Source organism: Phyllostomus hastatus, unplaced genomic scaffold (genome assembly GCF_019186645.2).
Source record: "Phyllostomus hastatus isolate PE091 unplaced genomic scaffold, TTU_PhHast_1.1 phas_scaffold_11, whole genome shotgun sequence".
Taxonomy (NCBI): Eukaryota; Metazoa; Chordata; class Mammalia; order Chiroptera; family Phyllostomidae; genus Phyllostomus; species Phyllostomus hastatus.
This window is the reverse complement of record NW_025334005.1, coordinates 2,112,839-2,131,122: the sequence shown is the minus strand read 5'-3', so window position 1 is coordinate 2,131,122 and position 18,284 is coordinate 2,112,839. Positions and strand designations below refer to the sequence as shown.

Below are 18,284 nucleotides of genomic sequence, written 5' to 3'. Positions count from 1 at the left end.
AGCGCAAGGACAGGGAGAAACAAGGTGGGGTTCACCATCGCAGCTTGGGAGATGGAGGGCAACGGGTCCGCAGAAAAATATATCGTCTTCACTGCAGACTGTACCAGAGGGGCAAGGCCAGGCCTGCCCTGAAGTAATGCAGGGATGCCCGGCCCTTTGCAGCACCAGAACCTTCATGTTGCGGGAAACCAGCGAGTCCCGCAGGGCCTTTCCTTTCACATTACACAGGGGGACTCAGGCCCGGGCCTGGGCCGGGCCCAGGGCAGATATTCCTGGCTGGTGAAAACCTTTCTTCTGCACAGTCCGGGTCTTTTTTTAAATGGCCACACAAGTACGATTCCACTCTTGTAAAACCTTTCCAGTGCTTCTCACTCGTGTCCTTTGCAGTTGGCAGCCTCACCCCCCTGCGAGGCTCACAGACCCACTTCGCTCCCCACGGAATAAAGCCGCACGCCCCACTGAGCCTTTCTTCTCGCCTTCCCCTGCGACGCACACCCATCCACCCCTCCATGCCCGAGAATCTTCCCCTCTTCAACGATAAGTGAAGGGTCCTCGACGCCAGAATGAACAGAATTGTCTCTTTTCAGCGTTGGTGGTTGCTGCGTGCATCCGAGTCCCCGGCCCGGCCTGGGCTGGGTGCGGACAGTCTTGGTTCGACCTCGTATCCCGACAGACACCCAGGAAATCCGTACTAAACTGGTGACTCAAGCGGGCTGCTCCGCACGCAGCACCCGGGGCCGCGTCCTCTGTGCTCCTCGGCGCTCGTGTGATCCGCCACCCCGGGACCTGCTGCGGAGGGGCGCGGGGGGGCGCGGAGGGGCGCGGAGGGGCGCGGAGGGGCGCGGAAGGGCTCGGGCGGGCCTGGCGGGCGAGAGAAAGCGGACTAGATCTGTGCCAGGTGCTCCCCGCTCACATGACCACGCCCCCTCCGGCCTCCGTCACGTGACCGCGAATGCGGAGGACGTCTTCCTCACGTGACGCAGGCCCCGCCGTGTGGACCAATGAGGAGGCTGGGGCGGGGCTGTCAGGGGCGGTGCGCGCGAAGAGAACCGGGGCGGTCTACGGTTGGGAGGCCCGGAGGGAAGTCACTACGAGGCCCGTTTGCGCCCCGCCGCCGGCCAGCCGCCAGTCTCAGCTCGGTCGCCGGCCAGGCCCGGCCTCGGGGCTGGGGGCGGCATGAAGTGTTTGGTCGCGGGCGGCAACGTGAAGGGTGAGTTGGAGCTGGCCGGGGCGGGGGGGGGGGGGGGGGCTGGGGCACGTGGGACCGCCCGAGGCGCCAGCCTAACCCCCGGTTCTTCTCCGCCCTCGCAGTGCTCGGCAAGGCCGTCCACTCTCTATCCCGTATCGGTGACGAGCTCTACCTGGAGCCCCTGGAAGACGGGGTGAGGGTCTGGGGTGTGGGGGTGGGTAGGATTCCAGCAGGGAGCCTAAGCTGGGCCTGAGTCTCGCCTGCACCCGGCAGGAAGCCCGTGGACGAATTTGTCAGCTGGGTTTCAGTCTCCAACCCCCGGTGCTGGGGCATCGGTTTGGGCCCTGTCATCTTCCCAGGCCTGTGTGTGAATTGAGAGCAGTTGGCCTCCCTGAAGGGCCGGGTGGTGGGTGGCAACGACGGGGCAGTGTCCTGACAGCCGTGCAAGGCCCTTGGCGGTGGGAGCAGCCAAGCCCTCCCTTAACTCAGGGAGGGCTTCATGGAGAAGGTGTCCGATGCCTGGAAGGGGACAGAGGATTTCAACAGGTGATGGTGGAGATGCAGAGCTTTAGGGCAAGTGCGTGAGCAAGAGCAGGCCAGAGGGCTGGGCCTGTCGCTGCCCCTGACTGCATCCCTCTCTCTGATTTTTCTGGGCCCAGCTCTCTCTCCGGACGGTGAACTCCTCCCGCTCCGCCTATGCCTGCTTTCTCTTTTCCCCGCTCTTCTTCCAGCTGTACCAGGCGGCCACCCCTGGTCAGGACCCGCCTCGCTGTAAGATCCTGATGAAGGTGAGGCCCTGCCCCCGGTCATCGCACTGCAGCCCCCCGGGAGCCCCACCAGCAGCGTGCCTGCGCTGCGGCACCCCGCAGATGCTAACTGGGCAGAGGGGTGTGTGCAGGGGCAGTCTGGTACTCCGTGCAGTAAGGGGCGTAGCGAAGCCATCCCCAGCAGGGAATGGCAGATGTGGAGAGAGTGATGGATCCTACCACGGACCTGGAGGGGGTGGTGACATTCAAATAGGTCTTTCAAGGCGTTCCGGACAGGGAGCAGCATGAACAAAGACCTGGGAGTGTGTAAATGTCCGACATGCTGAGGGAACTCTTCCTGATACGACAGTGCTGAGCCCCTAGTGGGGCGGGGCCTACAGGGGACATGAGAGCTGGTCGGTGGAGGGGCAGAGCTGCCCTGATGTGTTTCCCCTACTTAGTCGTTCCTGTCCGTCTTCCGCTCGCTGGTGATGCTGGAGAAGACCGTGGAGAAATGCTGCATCTCCATAAATGAGAGGAGCAGCCGCCTGGTGGTCCAGCTGCACTGCAAATACGGTGAGTGGGCAGCGAGCCAGCCAGGGGGCCCTGGGGTGTGAGGGCGGAGGTTGGCGAGGCCCTCTGAGACCCTGTCTGCCTGTCCAGGGGTGAGGAAGACTCACAACCTGTCCTTCCAGGACTGTGAGTCCCTGCAGGCTGTCTTCGATCCAGCCTCGTGCCCCCACGTGCTCCGGGCCTCGGCAAAGTAAGTATACGCCCCCTGTCCGAAAGCCGAGCCCCGGGTCTCCGTCTTCCTTCTTTGGGGCCTCAAGGGTCAGCTTAAGAAAGCACCTCTACCATTTCCCCTGCAGGGCTTGTGTGAGCCTCCGCGTTCACCAGCCCTTGCCTGGCTCTTCACGGGAAGAGGCTGAGCGGAGGAGGGGAGGGGCTCCCTGGCTGTAGGCTCCACGCCAAGTGTCCGGCTTGGCGTCCTGGACAGTCAGATCCATCCCGACTTCTCTTCTAGAGAGCAGGTCTTTGGCCTGAGCAGCCGTGAAGGTCTGTCATGAAGCTTCATGGCTCGGGGGCTCAAAACCTCTTTGGCTTGGTTATCCTTCAGGGCGTGTTCCTCATTCCAGGGTGCCCCTCTTCCTACCTACCCTGTCTCTAGCCTTGAGGAGCCCTCAGGACAAGGCAGGAGGCTGGGGGAGGAGGTCGTGGCCTGGGACGACGGTTGAAACAGGCCGCTCTGGGGCTGGAACTATTCTGGGCAATCCAACCACCCGGGGCTGTGCCTGGCCTGGGAGACAGGGTCTCCAGTGCTGGCACGGGCCCCCGGCAAAGACCAGGGCAGAGGAGTGGCCCCCTTCCCGCCTGTGCTGCATGCTCTTGGCATCCAAGTAGTGCAAGGTCTTGTTCATTTCTTTGGATAGTCATAGGTTATGGTAATGTGAAGTTCCCTTTGGGTGTCTACAGACTGATTTTCTAAGTTCTCTCGATAGTGCTGCTTAGGGCTCCTTTGAGTAAAGAGGAAAGGCTGTCATTTCTGGTCTGGATTTTGAAGCTATTTCTCTTTTAATGAGTACTTCTCTTTTTCTCATGGATAGTGTTAAGTACCTATAAAAGCAGATGCCAGCCCTGGCTAGTGTAGCTCAGTGGATTGAGTGCCAGCCTGGGAACCAAAGGGTCGCTGGTTCGATTCCCAGTCAGGGCACCTGCGTGTGTTGCAGGCCAGGTCCCCAGTAGGAGGTGCACAAGAGGCAACCACACCTTGATGTTTTTCTCCCTTTCTCTGAAAATAAATAAAATTAAAAAAAATAAAATAAAAGCAGATGCCAGCTCCTGCCCCAGCTGTCTTGAGGCTAATACTAGATTGTTACGTCATTTGTAACTGTCACCCGTGCATGCCTAAAAAAACAAGAACGTAAGAGCTCTTCCTGAAGGTCAAGTTTATAAGGACGGCATGGATGTGGTTTCCCGGCCCCGGATGGGCAGGTGCTGCCTGCCTGGCGCAGCCCCATCCGTCCCGCTGCCTTCTCCGGGCTTGTCTGCCTGTCCTCTGCGGTGGCCCTCACTCCCGCACCAGCCTGGGGGTTTCTGGTGGGGCGTGTCCTCCTCCCTGGGGCGCGCTAGGCCTGGCCCATGGCTGTGCCCCCGCGATGCTGGCAAACTCGTGGCTGCCCTGCCTCAGGTCCTCCGAGAGCAGAGCCGCCGGGCAGGGCCGGGCCTTGGGGGTAATGCCGTGCCCTCTCCACAGGGTTCTGGGGGAGGCTGTTCTGCCCTTCCCCCCTGCACTGGCTGAAGTGACGCTGGGCATCGGCCGTGGCCGCAGGGTCATCCTGCGCAGCTACCAGGATGAGGAGGCAGGTGAGGGGGCAGGACGAGGCCTGGGGTGGGCAGCAGGGCCGGGGCGGGAGGGGCCGGAACCCACGGGCCCGGGTTCTTCCTGTTCTCGCCCCCAGACAGCACCGTCAAAGCCATGGTGACGGAGATGAGCATTGGGGAGGAGGATTTCCAGCAGCTGCAGGCCCAGGAAGGGGTGGCCATCACTTTCTGCCTCAAAGAGTTCCGGGTGAGCCTCCCCCCGTCCTTCCCACCCTGTCCGCCCTATGCTGCTCTGCCCTGCCCTGCCCAGGGCCTCAACTGCCCTGCCTCTCCCCTCCCAGGGGCTCCTGAGCTTCGCAGAGTCAGCAAACTTGTCTCTTAGCATTCACTTCGATACCCCGGGCAGGTAATTCCCAGCCTCAGGACAGGGAGGGGAGGGCGCTGGGGTGCCAGGAGCCACAGGGCCCTTACCTTGTCCGGGGCCCATCCATCCCCTGCCCAGGCCAGCCATCTTTGCCATCAATGACTCTCTGCTGGATGGCCACTTTGTCCTGGCCACGCTCTCGGATCCACCCCCAAACTCCCAGGACCTACTCTCCCTAGAGGCCCGCCGGCCAGCGCCTCAGCTCCAGGCTCACAGGTGAGGGTCCCCCACCGGGCCACTCCCATCCTCACCTCTGCGCACCCTGGCCTGTGCCCGCTGCTCCCAGCCTCCGTGCCTCCCCCTCTGCAGACACACACTTCCTGTAAGGCCCCGGCCCCTGCAGCGCTCACGGCTCCCAGCCCCACGGGCCCAGCCTTCCTGGTCAGCTGCGCTCAGAGATCCCTCCCACCCAGGGAAGTATCCCCAAGGTCAGGCTAGCTTTCTCTGGCTGAGGCCTCCCCTCTGAGCTGCCTCCCAGGCAAGGAGGCAAAGGGGGCTGCTGGAGGCAAGGGGCTGCTCGGGGTGGGAAGCAGGTGGCTGGAAGGGCAGGTGGGTTGGGGAGGATGGGCCCAGTATAGTTAAGCAGAGGAAGTTGGGTCTGGCCCCTCGCCCAGCAGGTCCCTGGGCCCTAGTGCTCTCCAGCTCCCGTGCCGTGGGGAAGGCAGGGGCTTGGGCTCCAAGTGGCCCAGCTCACCAGACTTGCTGCACCCCTCCCCCAGCTGAGCTAAACTGGCCCCCACCTACCCTGTGACCGAATGATTCCAGGCCCGCCCCCGCCAGGACACTGCCACTTGATCCCTGTATCCTCCTCCAACCAGATCAGGAAGCAAGTAATAAAACTAAGACATCACCAGTGGTCATGAGGCCCCCACAGCACCACCCCCACCCCAGGCCTCCAAGGTGGGCTCTGCCCCCTGCCTCCTTGCCCTGTTCTCCGCTGACCTCATGTCTACTTGCAGCACCCCACACCTGGATGACTTCGCCAGTGACGACATTGACTCGTACATGATCGCCATGGAAACCACTGTGGGCAGTGAGAGCTCCCGGACACTCCCGTCCATTTCCCTCTCACCTGGCCTCCAGCCCCCCTGCCACTCGGAGGAGGAGGAAGATGAAGCTGAAGCTGAGCTCAGTACAGTGCCCGGGACCCCCCCGCCCAAGAAGGTAGGGGCCCGGGGCAGGGACGGGGGCTGGGAGGCCGGAGGGAACGGTCTGCACAGCTCACCGGCGTCCTTCTCTTCCAGTTCCGCTCGCTGTTCTTTGGCTCCATCCTGGCCCCCGAACACTCCCCGCTGCACCCCAGCCCCGTGCTGGCTGAAGACAGTGAGGGCGAAGGCTGAACCGAGAACCTCTTCTGTGTCTGGGGGCCGTGGGCTTCGTGAAGCCACAGCCTCCCGCGTCTCTGGGCTGGCCGGGGCAGGGCTGGGTCTCTGCCCTGGTGGTGGGACAGGTGGGCTGGGCTGCAGCTGAGCTGGCTGGTCCTGCTGTGTGTGTCCCCGTGCCCTGAGTGGCTATTGGAAACTGGCCTAGGCCTTGTCCAGGTCCTCCCAACCGCCCACCAATCATGTCTGCTTCCAGGCTTGGCCCTGAAGGGAGGTCCACCTTCCAACCTTGTGGCCCAAGCTGGACACACCTGTCTCCCCTAAGAAAAGGAATCACAGCGAGCCTGCTGGCCCATGCCAACCCACCTTGTCTGCCAATCATGACCTGCCCCTCCCCCAATCCTGGGCTTACCTCTGGGATCTGCTATGGCCGACGGACTGCTGTTCTTGCCTTTTTTCAAGATTCTTTGGCCCCAGCCGGGAATTCTAGGAGGCCCCGTGGGCCTTACCATACGGTTGGGGTTGCCCTGGCTGGGGCCTTGTGTCCAGCAAGCCTGCCCTCCCAAGTGGCTCTGGGCAGAAGGATGCCAGGCCCAGTGTTCAGGACAAGGGAGACAGGCCAGGGCAAGAATCCAGCTTTGACCTTTATTAAAGAGACCAGATGGGTTGCCCAGGATGCAGCTGCCAGCCCTGAGGCCAAGCAAGGCTGGAGACCCACAACCTGGCCCTGCTTTGCCCTGAGCTGCAGCCTCAGCCCCAGGATCCTGCTTGTAGCCACCAAGGCACAGGCAGAGGGAGCCCTGGGGGACTGGACGCTGCTATTGATTTGTTCTTAAAAAAAAAAGCAGAATACACCAAGGCTCCACGTTCCCTGTGACGAGCAGGGCCAGGAGGCCAGCGTGACTCCCACAACTGTGTGGTTTCTGTACAAGCCACCATCCGGGGCAGAGGGCAGGCGCGCAGACGCTATTTCTTGGCTTTGGCGGAGTTACGGGGTGGGGTGATGGGCCGGCCGCCAGGGTTCAGGCCACTGAACTGCCCGTATTTCCCCTTGTTCTTGTCGGCGGGCTTGAGGATCTAAAAGAGAGCACTGGTCAGGCTCATGGGGCCAAGCCGTGAGGGCAAGCCACCCCTTCCACGTGTCCCCACCTGGAAAGAGCACATGAGCGTCTCATCCACGCTCATCATGGCGCCTGCGTTGTCGAACTCGCCACAGTAGTTAGGAGCCGAGAAGAGTGTCACCAGCTGTCGCTTGGCAAAGAACTCATAGCCATCTTCCACCACCTGGACGAGGGCGGGGCAGGTCACTGAGCGGGTGCCAGCTGCCCAGGCCCCAATCCCACCCGGGGCCAGAGCCCCAGCCCACCTGGTGTGCCCGGCAGATGAGGTCCAGGTCGTGCTTGTGCAGGAACTTGGCCACCACCTCGGCCCCGAAGGTGAAAGAGACGCCACGGTCGTTCTCGCCCCAGCCCTGCACGTCCTTGTCAGGGTCAGACCACAGCAGGTCACACAGCAGCCCCTGGTCAGGCACGTCTGTGGGCCGCATGATGCGGCGGATCTGCTCCATGGACTGCAGGTCTGGGGACAGGCCTGGGGGGCGCACACATGGCACATCACTTCCTCAAGCCTCACAAAGGGGACTCCTCCCCGCAGAAAGCCCTGGCCAGTCAGCCTCTGTCCCCAGCCCCCAGATCCTCTCCTGGACTTCTGGGAGCCCAGGCAGGCGGAATTCTGCGCCTTCTGCCTCTCCCAGTCCCCGCCCCCGGGAGCACAGAGCTCCCTAGAGAAAGAGAACAAGCAAATCCTGCGCACAGTGCTGAGGCCACGGCAGCGGACAGTGCAACCCAACACTGGGGAGCAGGGGAATATCCTGCAGTAAGTGACATCCAAGCCCGGACCCCAGGCAGGGAGGGCCGTCCCAGGTGACCGAGAACCGGCCTCCAGCTGCCAGCTTCTTCCCTCGGCCTCAGGATGTGGCCCAGCCTCTCTCCCCGTGAATCCCCTGAGCAGGTGCCCCAGAGCCGCTCTCACCTCCGTGGCAGCAGAAGATCTTCTCGTCCACGATGGCGGCGATGGGCAGGCAGTTGAAGCAGTCAGTGAAGGTTTTCCACAATTTAATGTTGTAGCGTCTCTTGCCTGCGCAGAGGGAGGGGACGGCTTGTGACGAGGCCTCTGGGGCCTCCCAGACACAGCTGGGAGAAGAGTGTGGAAGGCAAGGAGCGAATCTCCCCTAACCCTAACCCCCCCACTGCCTCCCAGCCTTCAGGAGGAATTCACAGCAGCTGCATCCACGGAAGCCGCGAGTTCCGATCCAGAACGATATCAGGGCTGACACCCACCCCTACCCTATGAACAGGACCGGGCCGAGACCAGGTCCGGTACATCTCAGCTTCTGGCCACAGCAGCCCCGTCCAGCTAGGCATCCTAAGTGTTTAGGTAACAGATGCGCCAGAGGGAGTGTCACCAGGCAGGGCCCTGCATTAGAATGTGAACAGCCCTTCAGCATACCCCTGCTGGGGGCCAGACCCCATGGCAGGCAGGCAGGATGGACCCTGCCTCCACACTGTTCAGTCTGGCAGGTATCCGTCACACACGGATGCTCCCCAACCACCATCCACCACTGTGAGAGTCCCACTAAATAGCAAGCAGAGCTCTTCAGGCCTGGGGCAGCCCGGGCATGAAGCCACTCACACTCATCATAGAAGCCGTAGATGCGGTTGATGCTGGCACACTCGTGGTTCCCACGGAGCAGGAAGAAGTTCTCCGGGTACTTGATCTTATAGGCCAGGAGCAGGCAGATGGTCTCCAGCGACTGCTTGCCCCGGTCTACATAGTCCCCCAGGAAGAGGTAGTTGCTCTCCGGAGGGAAGCCCCCGTACTCGAATAGCCGCAGAAGGTCATAGTACTGGCCATGGATATCACCTGTGACCCAGGGAACCAGGTCAGCACCGGGTGCAGGGGCTAGACTTGAACCCACGGCCAGGGTTGGGTTCAAGGCAAGGATCCAAGGATTTGGGAGGCCACTGCCACCTTCGGGAAGCAAGGGGGCCCAGGCAGGGGTCTCACCGCAGATCTTGAGGGGCGCCTCCAGCTCCAGCAGGATGGGCTGGCTCAGGAAAATCTCCCGGGATTTGAGGCACAGACCACGGATCTCGTTCTCTGTCAGCTGTACATTCTTTCCAGGCCGCGAGCCCTGCACTGGAGGCAGAATGGGCGTCAGGACCCTGGTCCCTCCAGCTGGAGGAGGGTGGGCGACACGGGTGCCCCATGGGCACTTCTGGGAGTGCCAGGGCCTCGTGGGCCCCTCCTTGCTGGGGCAGATGGTGCTGCTGAGCCTCCCAGGGCAGGAGGTAACCTCCCCAACTACCCTCAAGGCGCTCTAAGGGACTTGAGGCAGGGGCTGCCACCCCGAACCCCACAGCGCAGGACCCTTTCCCGGGGTGTGGGGGGGTGGCTAGGTTTCTCATGTTTGTTCCTCACTCCAAGAAACCAGGCCAACCCGTGCGACCCCAGCCCAGGAGAGGGGGGCTGCCCCCGTACCCCAGCAGCCCCAGACTCCCAGGCGCGTCGCGAGTGGGGGGCGGCTGCGGCCGTGGGACCTCGCGGGCCCGTCCCCGCCCCGTCTAAGCTGGCCCTGGGAGGGGCAGACGCGCCCGCGCGCCACTTCCGGGCCGGGCCGGGGGTCAGGGCGCGGCGGGCGCCGACCTCCCCCGCCCCCAGCCAACCTTCCAGCAGGCGCCCGATGATAGAGTCCAGGTTGAGCTTCTCGCTGTCGGACATGGCGGCTCTGCCGCTCCGGCCCAGTAGCTCCGGACCCGCTCTTGCCTCCCGCCCTCCGCCGCCTCCTTCCGGCCTGGCGCTCCTTCCGCCCTCCCCGGTCCGCCCCGCCCCGTTCGCTCCCGGCCTGCTGCCCCGGCTCCATAGCGCCTCCGCTGGACCCCGGGCGCAGCGGCCGTGGAGCCCCGGGAGGCGGGGCCTCGGCGACGGGGCGGGGCTGTGTGTGCCTGGGGCGGGGCCTGGCCGGTGGGCGTGACTTTGTGGAAGCTGGCAGAGTCCGGTTCAGCCGCTGTGGGATTACCCAGCCGCTTTCGGAAGACACGGGACCGGAAGCACTGAGGAAGTTGTTTTTCTTTTTCAGTGGCTGAGCAGCCCCTCCCACCCGGTGTGAGCACCTTGATAATCGCTTCCCCAAACGCTGGGTTCAGTCCTTCAAGTGCAGAAAAGGAGACCTAGAGTTAGCAAGGGGCTTGTCTGACATTCTCTGAGGACCTCTACCACCTGCATCTCTGCGCCCCCCCTGGTCGCCGACCAGACCCAGACTGCAGAACTCGGGGGCCGTTTTGGTTCAGGCTGCCTGTGGTGCAATCTGAATTAATGTTTATAGCCCCACCATTGCCTTTTGAGTTGCATAAAAATGTTGCATTTTGTTTATGTTGAAAGTATTACTTTGTAAAGAGCAAACATTAAATAATTACAATTCCACCCTGGCTGGTGTGGCTCAGTGGGTTGAGTGCCAGTCTGTGAACCCAAAGGTCACCGGTTCGATTCCCAGTCAGAGCACATGCCTGGGTTGTGGGCCAGGTCCTCCGTTGGGGGCATGCAAAAGGCAACTGACTGATGTATCTCTCATACATTGATGTTTCTCTCTCTCTTTCTCTCTTCCTTCCTCTCTCTCTAAAGATAAAATCTTTACAAGATTAATGTATCTTCCTTGAGTGTTTTACATGCCAGTATCCTCAAAACTGGAGGGAGCCTGTCCCCTCTCCCTCTGGCAGGCCCAGCCCCATCACACCCGGTGCAGAAACACAAGCCTCCCAGTCTTGGGGTGGGTGGGAGGAGCCCATGGCCCAGGGGCACTGGGGTAGGCCGGAAGAGCCTCCGGGAGGAAGGGGTGACCCCCCCAAACACACAGGGAGGGGCCCCCGGGCGGGTGGTTGAAGCTGTGGCTGAGGAGGAAGTGAGAGGAGGTGAGGTGCGGCAGGGAGGTAAGCCGGGCTAACGGGGCTGGGGGGCCGGGCCTGGGGCTGGGTCTCTGTACAGAACGTGGCCTCTTCGCCACTTCAGGGCCTAACCCCCTCCAGAAGAGGGCACAGAAGGGTCTTGATGAAATGCCCTGAGACCTCCTCCCTCTGGGTTCTGGGGCTGAGGACTGGCCCATGGGAGCCCAGGCCCCGGGCTGGCCGGGAGCAGCTGCCTCTCACACTGGCTCTCCCCACACCTTGCAGCCCGTGGCATCGGGGGTCTGGGGCACCATGGCCCAGGCCCTGGGCGAGGACCTGGTACAGCCCGGTGAGCTGCAGGATGACTCCAGCTCTCTGGGGTCTGACTCAGAGCTGAACGGACCGGGCCCATATCGCCGGGCCGACCGCTACGGCTTCATTGGGGGCAGCTCAGCAGAGCCGGGGTAAGTGGGGAAGGGTGCCCCGACTGGGTGCAGGGTGCTGGGACTTGAGGGGGGGGGCTGAGGGCTGAATTTTAGAGTGAGGCCCAACCTCCAGGGTCTTGGGAGGGCCTGGGAACTCAGCCAGTGTTACCCCTCCTCGGGCTCCAGGTAGAGCCCTAAGGAGGGCAGGGCTGGGGTAAGGTGTCCAAGTGTGTCTCTTTTACCCCTAACCTCCAAGGGTTCGTTTGCACCTACCCTTGGAGCCAAACATCCTTCCCCTTTTCATCTCTGGCCCAAGAGCCCCGAATCTAAATCATAGAACACACACTCTTTCCCCCCACCACCCACTTTCCTGAGACGCAGGCGGTATAACAAGTCCAGAGACACAAAGGAACTTGCCTGGGGTCACGCAGCAGCTCAGCGACAGGACCAGACTCAAACTCAGGCCTCCCGGCTTCTAGCGCAGGGCTCTGTCCGCCCAGCGTCCTCCAGGAGTTGTCTGCATCCCGGTCCCCGGGGACTGCCAACCAGCCCCTCCCCCAACTCACACCTACACACCCCCATCAGTCTTTCCTGCTTCTGCCCACATCAGAGCCACATCCTTTCCTGTCCCCATGACAACCACTGGCAACTCCTGGGTGACAGGTCACCCCCCCCAGGGGCTACCCGGGTTGCATGAGCGTGGCAGACGTGGGCTCTAGGTCACAGCTGCCCTGCACTGCATGTCGGTGCCATGTGCTCCCAGGCCCGGGTGCCCTTCCGTGGACCTCATCCGCCAGCGGGAGATGAAGTGGGTGGAGATGACCTCGCACTGGGAGAAGACCATGTCTCGGAGGTACAAGAAGGTGAGCGGGACCGTGGCTCATCCTCCTTTGCCTTGGTCCAGGCCCAGGCCACATGGACCATTCCTGGGTCCCAGCACTTCCTGCCTTTTCTCCCTACCGCCCGAAGTGGCCCTTGCCCGATGAAAAGTTGGGCTCGGTGCCTGCCCAGAGGGGCAGGGGAGGCTGGCCCGGTTGGCCTAACGGGACCTCGGCCTCCTCTGCAGGTAAAGATGCAGTGCCGGAAGGGCATCCCTTCAGCCCTGCGTGCCCGGTGCTGGCCCCTGCTGTGCGGGGCCCACGTGTGTCAGAAGAACAACCCGGGTACTTACCAGGTAAAGGAGTTGGCAGGGGGTCCCACCTCCCCTGCCCAGAGCCCCTTGCCCCTCAGAGCCCTAACCCCTAGCTTCCTACACACCCACAGGAACTGGCTGAGGCCCCAGGAGACCCACAGTGGATGGAGACCATCGGCAGGGACCTGCACCGCCAGTTCCCTCTGCACGAGATGTTTGTGTCACCCCAGGGTCACGGGTACGAGGCCAGTGATGCCCAGGGACCCCCCAGCCTCACGACCCCAGTTGTTGGGCCAGCCACGCCTCCCCACCCCAGCTTTATGTTTTTGCATTTCGGGGGACCCAGAAAGGCTGGGGTGGGGAGCCGTGAGACCTGGGCAGAGGCTGCCAGCGGGTGGGGAAGGGGTGGCCGAGGGCCTGTCCCCTAATGGGGTCTTCCGGCACAGGCAGCAGGGTCTCCTGCAAGTACTCAAGGCCTACACCCTGTATCGGCCGGAGCAGGGTTACTGCCAGGCCCAGGGCCCCGTGGCTGCCGTGCTGCTCATGCACCTGCCCCCAGAGGTGAGTGCCCTCCACCCTGCTCTAGGGACCCAAGACCCTGACCCCCAGCCCCCGTGACCTGTGACCCCCAGCCCCAGGGACTCTGGATTCAGGTATCTGGGATCCTTGAGCCCCAACCCTAGAGATCTTGGGACCTAGTAATCCTGTGACCTGGACCCATGACCCCCTAACCCCAGGAAGTCTGACCTCAGGGACTTGGGATCCTTGACTCCCAGCTCCTGCCCTGGTGACCCAGGCCTCGTTACTGCCAGCCTCAGCCACCTCCAACCCTACAACCCTGACTCCAGGGACCTGGGACCCTTTACCTTTGCCCCTTGCCCAGTGATCTCAGAGTCTGGATGTTATCACTTGACCTCATGACTCCTGATTCTGAACCCTGTGATCATGATCCCTGACCCGATGACCCTAAGAACCCAGAACTTGAACTTTGAACTTGAACTTTGGGATCCTCCCAACCTTTGCTCAGTGAACCCAACCCTGTGACCCTCAAATTCAATCCCCTGAACCTTGTGACTTCCAACCGCCTAAACCCACTGGTGGGTCTCTGTCAGGGCGTGGGGCGGCTTTGGGTTCAGTGGGCTCCAGAGTCACTGCAGACGGTGTCCAGAGCCGCCCCTTTGCCCGCCCTGCGGGCCCCTCCGTGGCAGGCGCTCACGGCCTGTGCTTTGCCCCCAGGAGGCCTTCTGGTGCCTGGTGCAGATCTGCGAGCTCTACTTGCCTGGCTACTATGGGCCCCACATGGTGAGAGGTGGGGTGGGGCAGGGGCACGGGGGTGGGGCTGGGCAGGGCAGGCGGACGGGGCTAGAGGGGGGCAGAGCCGGGGCTTTAGAAGGGCAGTGCTGACTGACACGGCTGCAGGAGGCCGTGCGGCTGGACGCCGAGGTGTTCATGGCCCTGCTGCGGCGGCTGCTCCCTCGAGTGCACAAACACCTGCAGCAGGTGGGCGTCGGGCCCCTGCTCTACCTGCCCGAGTGGTTCCTGTGCCTCTTCGCCCGCTCCCTGCCTTTCCCCACGGTGCTGCGCGTCTGGGACGCCTTCCTCAGTGAGGGTGAGTGGGGGCCCCGGGCGGGTGGGGAGTCTTTCTTGGGTAGTCTGTGTGCTCAGGGAGCTGCCTGCCACCGCCAGTCCTGGCCCGGGGTCTGGGGTCCGGGTGTGCTGAGGGCGCCCCGTCCACTCTGGGGAAACAGCCCAGCCCCCAGGCCACGCCCCCTGGGGGGTAAGGAATGGCAGCCCCCGCCCCATGCGGTGGGACCACCACAGAGAGGGCAGCCTCTGCCCGGGGGCAGGCTGGAGCCACGGAGGCTCCCTCCAGGGAGACGGGGCAGGACCTGGGGAGATCTCAGCAGTGCCGGGGCACGGGTGCTGGCACCGCGGGGGCACGGCCAGAGGCCGAGGCCCTCCTCCTGGAGCCCGAGTGCCTACTTGGGGCTCGCCCACTGGTGCCAGGGGTTGCCCTGGACACTGGGGCCACCTGAGCGAACAGACTGACATTCTGGGGGGGCGGGATGGAAGGCAATGCAACAAAGTTAATAATATATATATAGATTATCACCAGTACCACAAGGAAAACAAAGCAAGGACATGAGTGAGAGTCAGGGGAATGGCAGGAAGGGGCTGCTGCTTTCAAAGATGCTTGCGGTGCCCCTCGGAAGGGGGGATGCGCTGGGGCGGGTGCGTGCTGGGAGCCCGGGCAGGAGCCTGCTGCGGGGTCCAGACCACAGATGACTTGGGGGCGTGGGCGTGGAGAGAGGTGGGCGCCTGGGCCAGGCCAAGGCCGGGGGAGTTCCTCCATCAGTGACCCACCTGCATCCCGTTCCCTAGCGGCTGTCCAGCAGTGGCACCTACACGTGTGGGAGGGATCAACCGGTGTCTATTGAGCACCTGCTGTGTGCCGAGTCGGCTGCAGGCTGGCTTAGAGCTCTGGCCGTGTGTGGGTGTCCGAGTGGCCATCCGTGGGTCATGGGTCACCTCCCCTCCAGCCTCTGGCCTCCGGGGCCGGGCGGGGTGGAGCCCGATGGGGCGGCTGAGCGATCCCCGCCCTCTCCGCAGACACAAGCGCTGCCCTGGGCTCCCTTTCAGAAAGACGCGGCCAGCGGTCCCTGTCATCCCTTTACAAGTAACAGTTGTTGCCAGCCCGCTGGCCCCCTGGCTGCTCTGCCCAGCAGACCTCAGGCTGCCTGGCAGGGGTGCTGAGGGTGGCCCAAGGTTGCGCCCGTGTGCACCCTGCTCTTGGCTTAGGGATGCGGGGCTCCAGCCAGAAATCTCCAGAACCAGACAGTCACAGATCCGAGCTGGAAGGGCCTTCGTGGGCAGCCCCCCGCCCCCAGCCCCGAGCCCTTGCTCACAGGGACACAGAGCTGAGGCCCGGAGAGAGGGGGCGTGGCGTGCAGTTGCCAGTCGCCCTGGGCTCCTGGCAGGCCGCTCTGCCCGGGAGGGAGCGTCTGCGGCTGCTGAGACATGCTTACCGGGGGCCCCGAGCGGCACCCCTCCTGTCAGGCCTTGCTGCTGGCTGGGCTGTGGCTGCAGAGCCACGGGAGGGCGGGTGGGAGGAACCCGGCAGGGAGGGCGCGTGCATTCAGGCGCGGAGCCGGGGAAGGGCGGGGCCCGTCCCGCTGAGTGAGCGCCCGCTCCGCAGGTGTCAAGGTGCTGTTCCGCGTGGGGCTGACGCTGGTGCGCCTGGCGCTGGGCACCGCGGAGCAGCGCCTGGCCTGCCCGGGGCTCCTGGAGACGCTCGGCGCCCTTCGAGCCGTCCCCCCTGCCCAGCTGCAGGAGGAGGCCTTCATGTCCCAGGTGGGTGCTCTGCCCAACCCCCCCCCCCACCCCATGGCTGCACGGTTGGGGAAACCGAGTCCCAGAGCTGGAAGTCGGCGTGAGAACCAGCGCTCAGGTCCTATCCTCCGAGCAGCAGCGAATGTGAAAGCCCCAGGCCTCGCGGGGCTCGCTACGCTCCGGCTTTCCTTAGCCACTTCCTGGGGCTGTGCGCTGCTGCCGCCCCCCCCACCCTGTGGCGGGGGGCCTCGTGGCTTCCTGCCGTCTGGCAGTCCGGGCGAACTCGGCACCCCCGCTCCCCGCAGGTACACGGTGTGGCCCTGTCGGAGCAGGACCTGCAGCGGGAGATCAAGACCCAGCTGGCCCAGCTGCCGGAGTCCACGTCCGGGCCGCCCCCTCGACCGAAGGCCCGCCTGGCCGGGGCCCAGGCCATCTTCGAGGCCCAGCAGCTGGCCGGGGCGCGGGGCAGCGCCAGGCCCGAGGTGCCCCGCATCGTGGTGCAGCCCCCGGAGGAGCCCAGGCCGCCTCGGCGCAAGCCCCAGACCCGAGGCAAGACTTTCCACGGGCTCCTGACTCGGTCCAAGGGCCCCCCGATCGAGGGCCCCCCCAGGTCCCATCGAGGCTCCACCTCCTTCTTGGACACCCGGTTCTGAGGGTCCCACCACCACCACCACCACGGACCCCACCCGCCTGCCCAGCCGACGCCGCCTCACGGACGGGCGCCGCCCTTGGTCGCCGGGGTTTAGGGGCCCAGCCGCCCTGTGCATCGCCTGGGGCGCACGAACCAGGAGGCGCTGGCTACAAACGTGAGGACGATTTGTTCAAAATGCTTGGGGCCTGCACACCAGGAGCCCGACCAGGCGGTGCCCGGCGAGTCTCGAAGAGGAAAGGCGGCAGAGAGTCCCGGAGTGAGAGGTCCGGCCTCAGGAGGAGCCGCCCCGCGCGCGTCCCCGCTCTGGGCCCGCAGCGGACGGCCGCCGCGTTCCAGCACCGGGCGGTCTGGGCGCACGCGAGCATTCCTTCCTGCGTTCTTCACTTTTTCCGGAGTCCCGTGCGGAGGGATTTATGAATCTCCGGGCGTTGACGCGCAAATGAAAAGTTCAAAAGTTGAACTCCTCGGGCTAAAGTAAATAGTTTCCTCGCGAACCCGCCGTGCCAGCCAGGCGACACCGGCGCCATTCTGAGTCGGCTTAGCTAGACTGACTCCATCTTGTTTTCTTCACTCGTTCCTCACCGCAGACCAGGCCGGGCCCGGGGTGGGGGAAGGTCACGGGCAGGGGTGGGTGCGGGGGCCCGGGCCCACCGGTAGCCCGCAGAGCTGTCCCACTGCAACCCCAGGGGCAGCCCGCTGCAGCAGCATGGGGGTCTGGGCAGCCGGCTGGGCTAGGGGACCCCAGAGGACGCCTCGGAGGCCCGGAATAAAGTCTGATTGAGCAGAACCCTGGCTGGAGTCGGATCAAAGGCCCTCCCTCTCCATCCCTAACCTGAGACCAGCGGCCCCCCACCCTCCCCTCTCCCTGCAGCCCACCGCCCCTCATAGCCCCGCCTCTCCTTGGCCGGCCCTGGGTCCACCAGACACACCAGGGCTGCCCATGGGCTGCTGGAAGGTGTTTACCAGCAACAGGACCCAGTGGTAGGCCGTCTTGCTCAGCCTCTCAGGGGCGGGTGGCACCTGTGGGAAGAGGGATCCCTAAGCGGATGCTGGGCCCAGAAGTGGGGCTTATCCCCTGTTCTGCCTCTTCCCAAGGCCGGTTCAGGAGCCGCCCCCGGGGGAGAGTGGCTCTAACCCAAGTCCACACCCCACCCGTGATCCTGGTCCTGTTTGCACAGAGAGGCCGGCCGGCCAGGCGGGGACAAAGGCCCAGTGTGTCCGGGACAAAGAAGAAAGGTCCCGCCGGCCCTCGTCCCCTCCCGATGCCTTGCTGCAACCCCTCGGGGCTGCCGCCATGGAAACCCCCCGCCCACACTGACTAATTGCCCCCATGGGTGCCCGGGACACGAGCCATCGCCAGGACAACAGGCCTGGTTCCGGCACACGCTCGCTTCGCTGGGTGCCATGCCCGCCCTGGGCGCCCTCCCCAAAGATGGAAGGTGGAGGGTTGGGGGGGGCAATGGCAATACTTGGGAGAGAAAGTGTCTGCAGTCCAGCTTAACTGGTTGAGGAGTCTGCCGGCCTGTCCCAGTGGCTGTGCAGGGACATCAGCCCGGCTACTGGCCACCCGTCAGAATGTTCTAAGGACAGGGCCGCAGGCGACAGGAATGAGCTCCCCACGCCCGGGTTTGCGTGCTACTGACTCTGTGCCTGGCGGGGCCCTGGGTCCAGGGCCAAGCGTCTCCCTCCCACGGACCCTGGCGGAGGCCTCGCAGAGGTCCAAACCCAGATCCACGGATTCCTGGGGGCTCTGAGGCCCCAGGGGAGGGAACGTGGCCAAGGCTGCACGGCCCACGGCAGGC

At 63.9% G+C, this 18,284-nt stretch overlaps 3 protein-coding genes across 6 annotated transcripts; 2 read left to right on the top strand and 1 right to left on the bottom strand.

Annotated features, from left to right (window-relative positions):
* Positions 1-846: 846 nt before the first annotated feature.
* On the top strand, positions 847-6,488 carry RAD9A (RAD9 checkpoint clamp component A). Of its 2 annotated transcripts, XM_045855336.1 has the most exons (11): positions 847-1,210; positions 1,312-1,382; positions 1,849-1,977; positions 2,397-2,511; positions 2,599-2,698; positions 4,190-4,299; positions 4,395-4,504; positions 4,599-4,663; positions 4,760-4,897; positions 5,641-5,845; positions 5,926-6,488. In XM_045855336.1, the coding sequence occupies exons 1-11, from the start codon at positions 1,177-1,179 to the stop codon at positions 6,019-6,021; spliced, it is 1,173 nt and encodes a 390-aa protein (XP_045711292.1). In that variant the 5' UTR covers positions 847-1,176; the 3' UTR covers positions 6,022-6,488. The 2 variants fall into 2 exon arrangements, with proteins under 2 accessions (XP_045711292.1, XP_045711293.1); XM_045855337.1 differs by lacking the exons at positions 5,641-5,845; positions 5,926-6,488 and adding an exon at positions 4,991-5,576.
* A 146-nt stretch (positions 6,489-6,634) lies between these two features.
* PPP1CA (protein phosphatase 1 catalytic subunit alpha) lies at positions 6,635-9,886 on the bottom strand. The gene is made up of 7 exons (XM_045855338.1): positions 9,729-9,886; positions 9,070-9,201; positions 8,695-8,925; positions 8,035-8,139; positions 7,370-7,593; positions 7,153-7,287; positions 6,635-7,080 (listed from the first exon to the last, which is right to left on the bottom strand). The coding sequence occupies exons 1-7, from the start codon at positions 9,781-9,783 to the stop codon at positions 6,970-6,972; spliced, it is 993 nt and encodes a 330-aa protein (XP_045711294.1). The 5' UTR covers positions 9,784-9,886; the 3' UTR covers positions 6,635-6,969.
* Positions 9,887-10,914: 1,028 nt separating this feature from the next.
* On the top strand, positions 10,915-17,269 carry TBC1D10C (TBC1 domain family member 10C). Of its 3 annotated transcripts, none has more exons than XM_045855060.1 (10): positions 10,915-10,988; positions 11,229-11,407; positions 12,132-12,231; positions 12,435-12,542; positions 12,632-12,738; positions 12,947-13,061; positions 13,737-13,802; positions 13,920-14,109; positions 15,697-15,851; positions 16,136-17,269. In XM_045855060.1, the coding sequence occupies exons 2-10, from the start codon at positions 11,256-11,258 to the stop codon at positions 16,481-16,483; spliced, it is 1,341 nt and encodes a 446-aa protein (XP_045711016.1). In that variant the 5' UTR covers positions 10,915-10,988; positions 11,229-11,255; the 3' UTR covers positions 16,484-17,269. The 3 variants fall into 3 exon arrangements, with proteins under 3 accessions (XP_045711016.1, XP_045711017.1, XP_045711015.1); XM_045855061.1 differs by having other exon boundaries at positions 10,924-10,970; XM_045855059.1 differs by lacking the exon at positions 10,915-10,988 and having other exon boundaries at positions 11,002-11,407.
* The last annotated feature ends 1,015 nt before the right edge of the window (positions 17,270-18,284 follow it).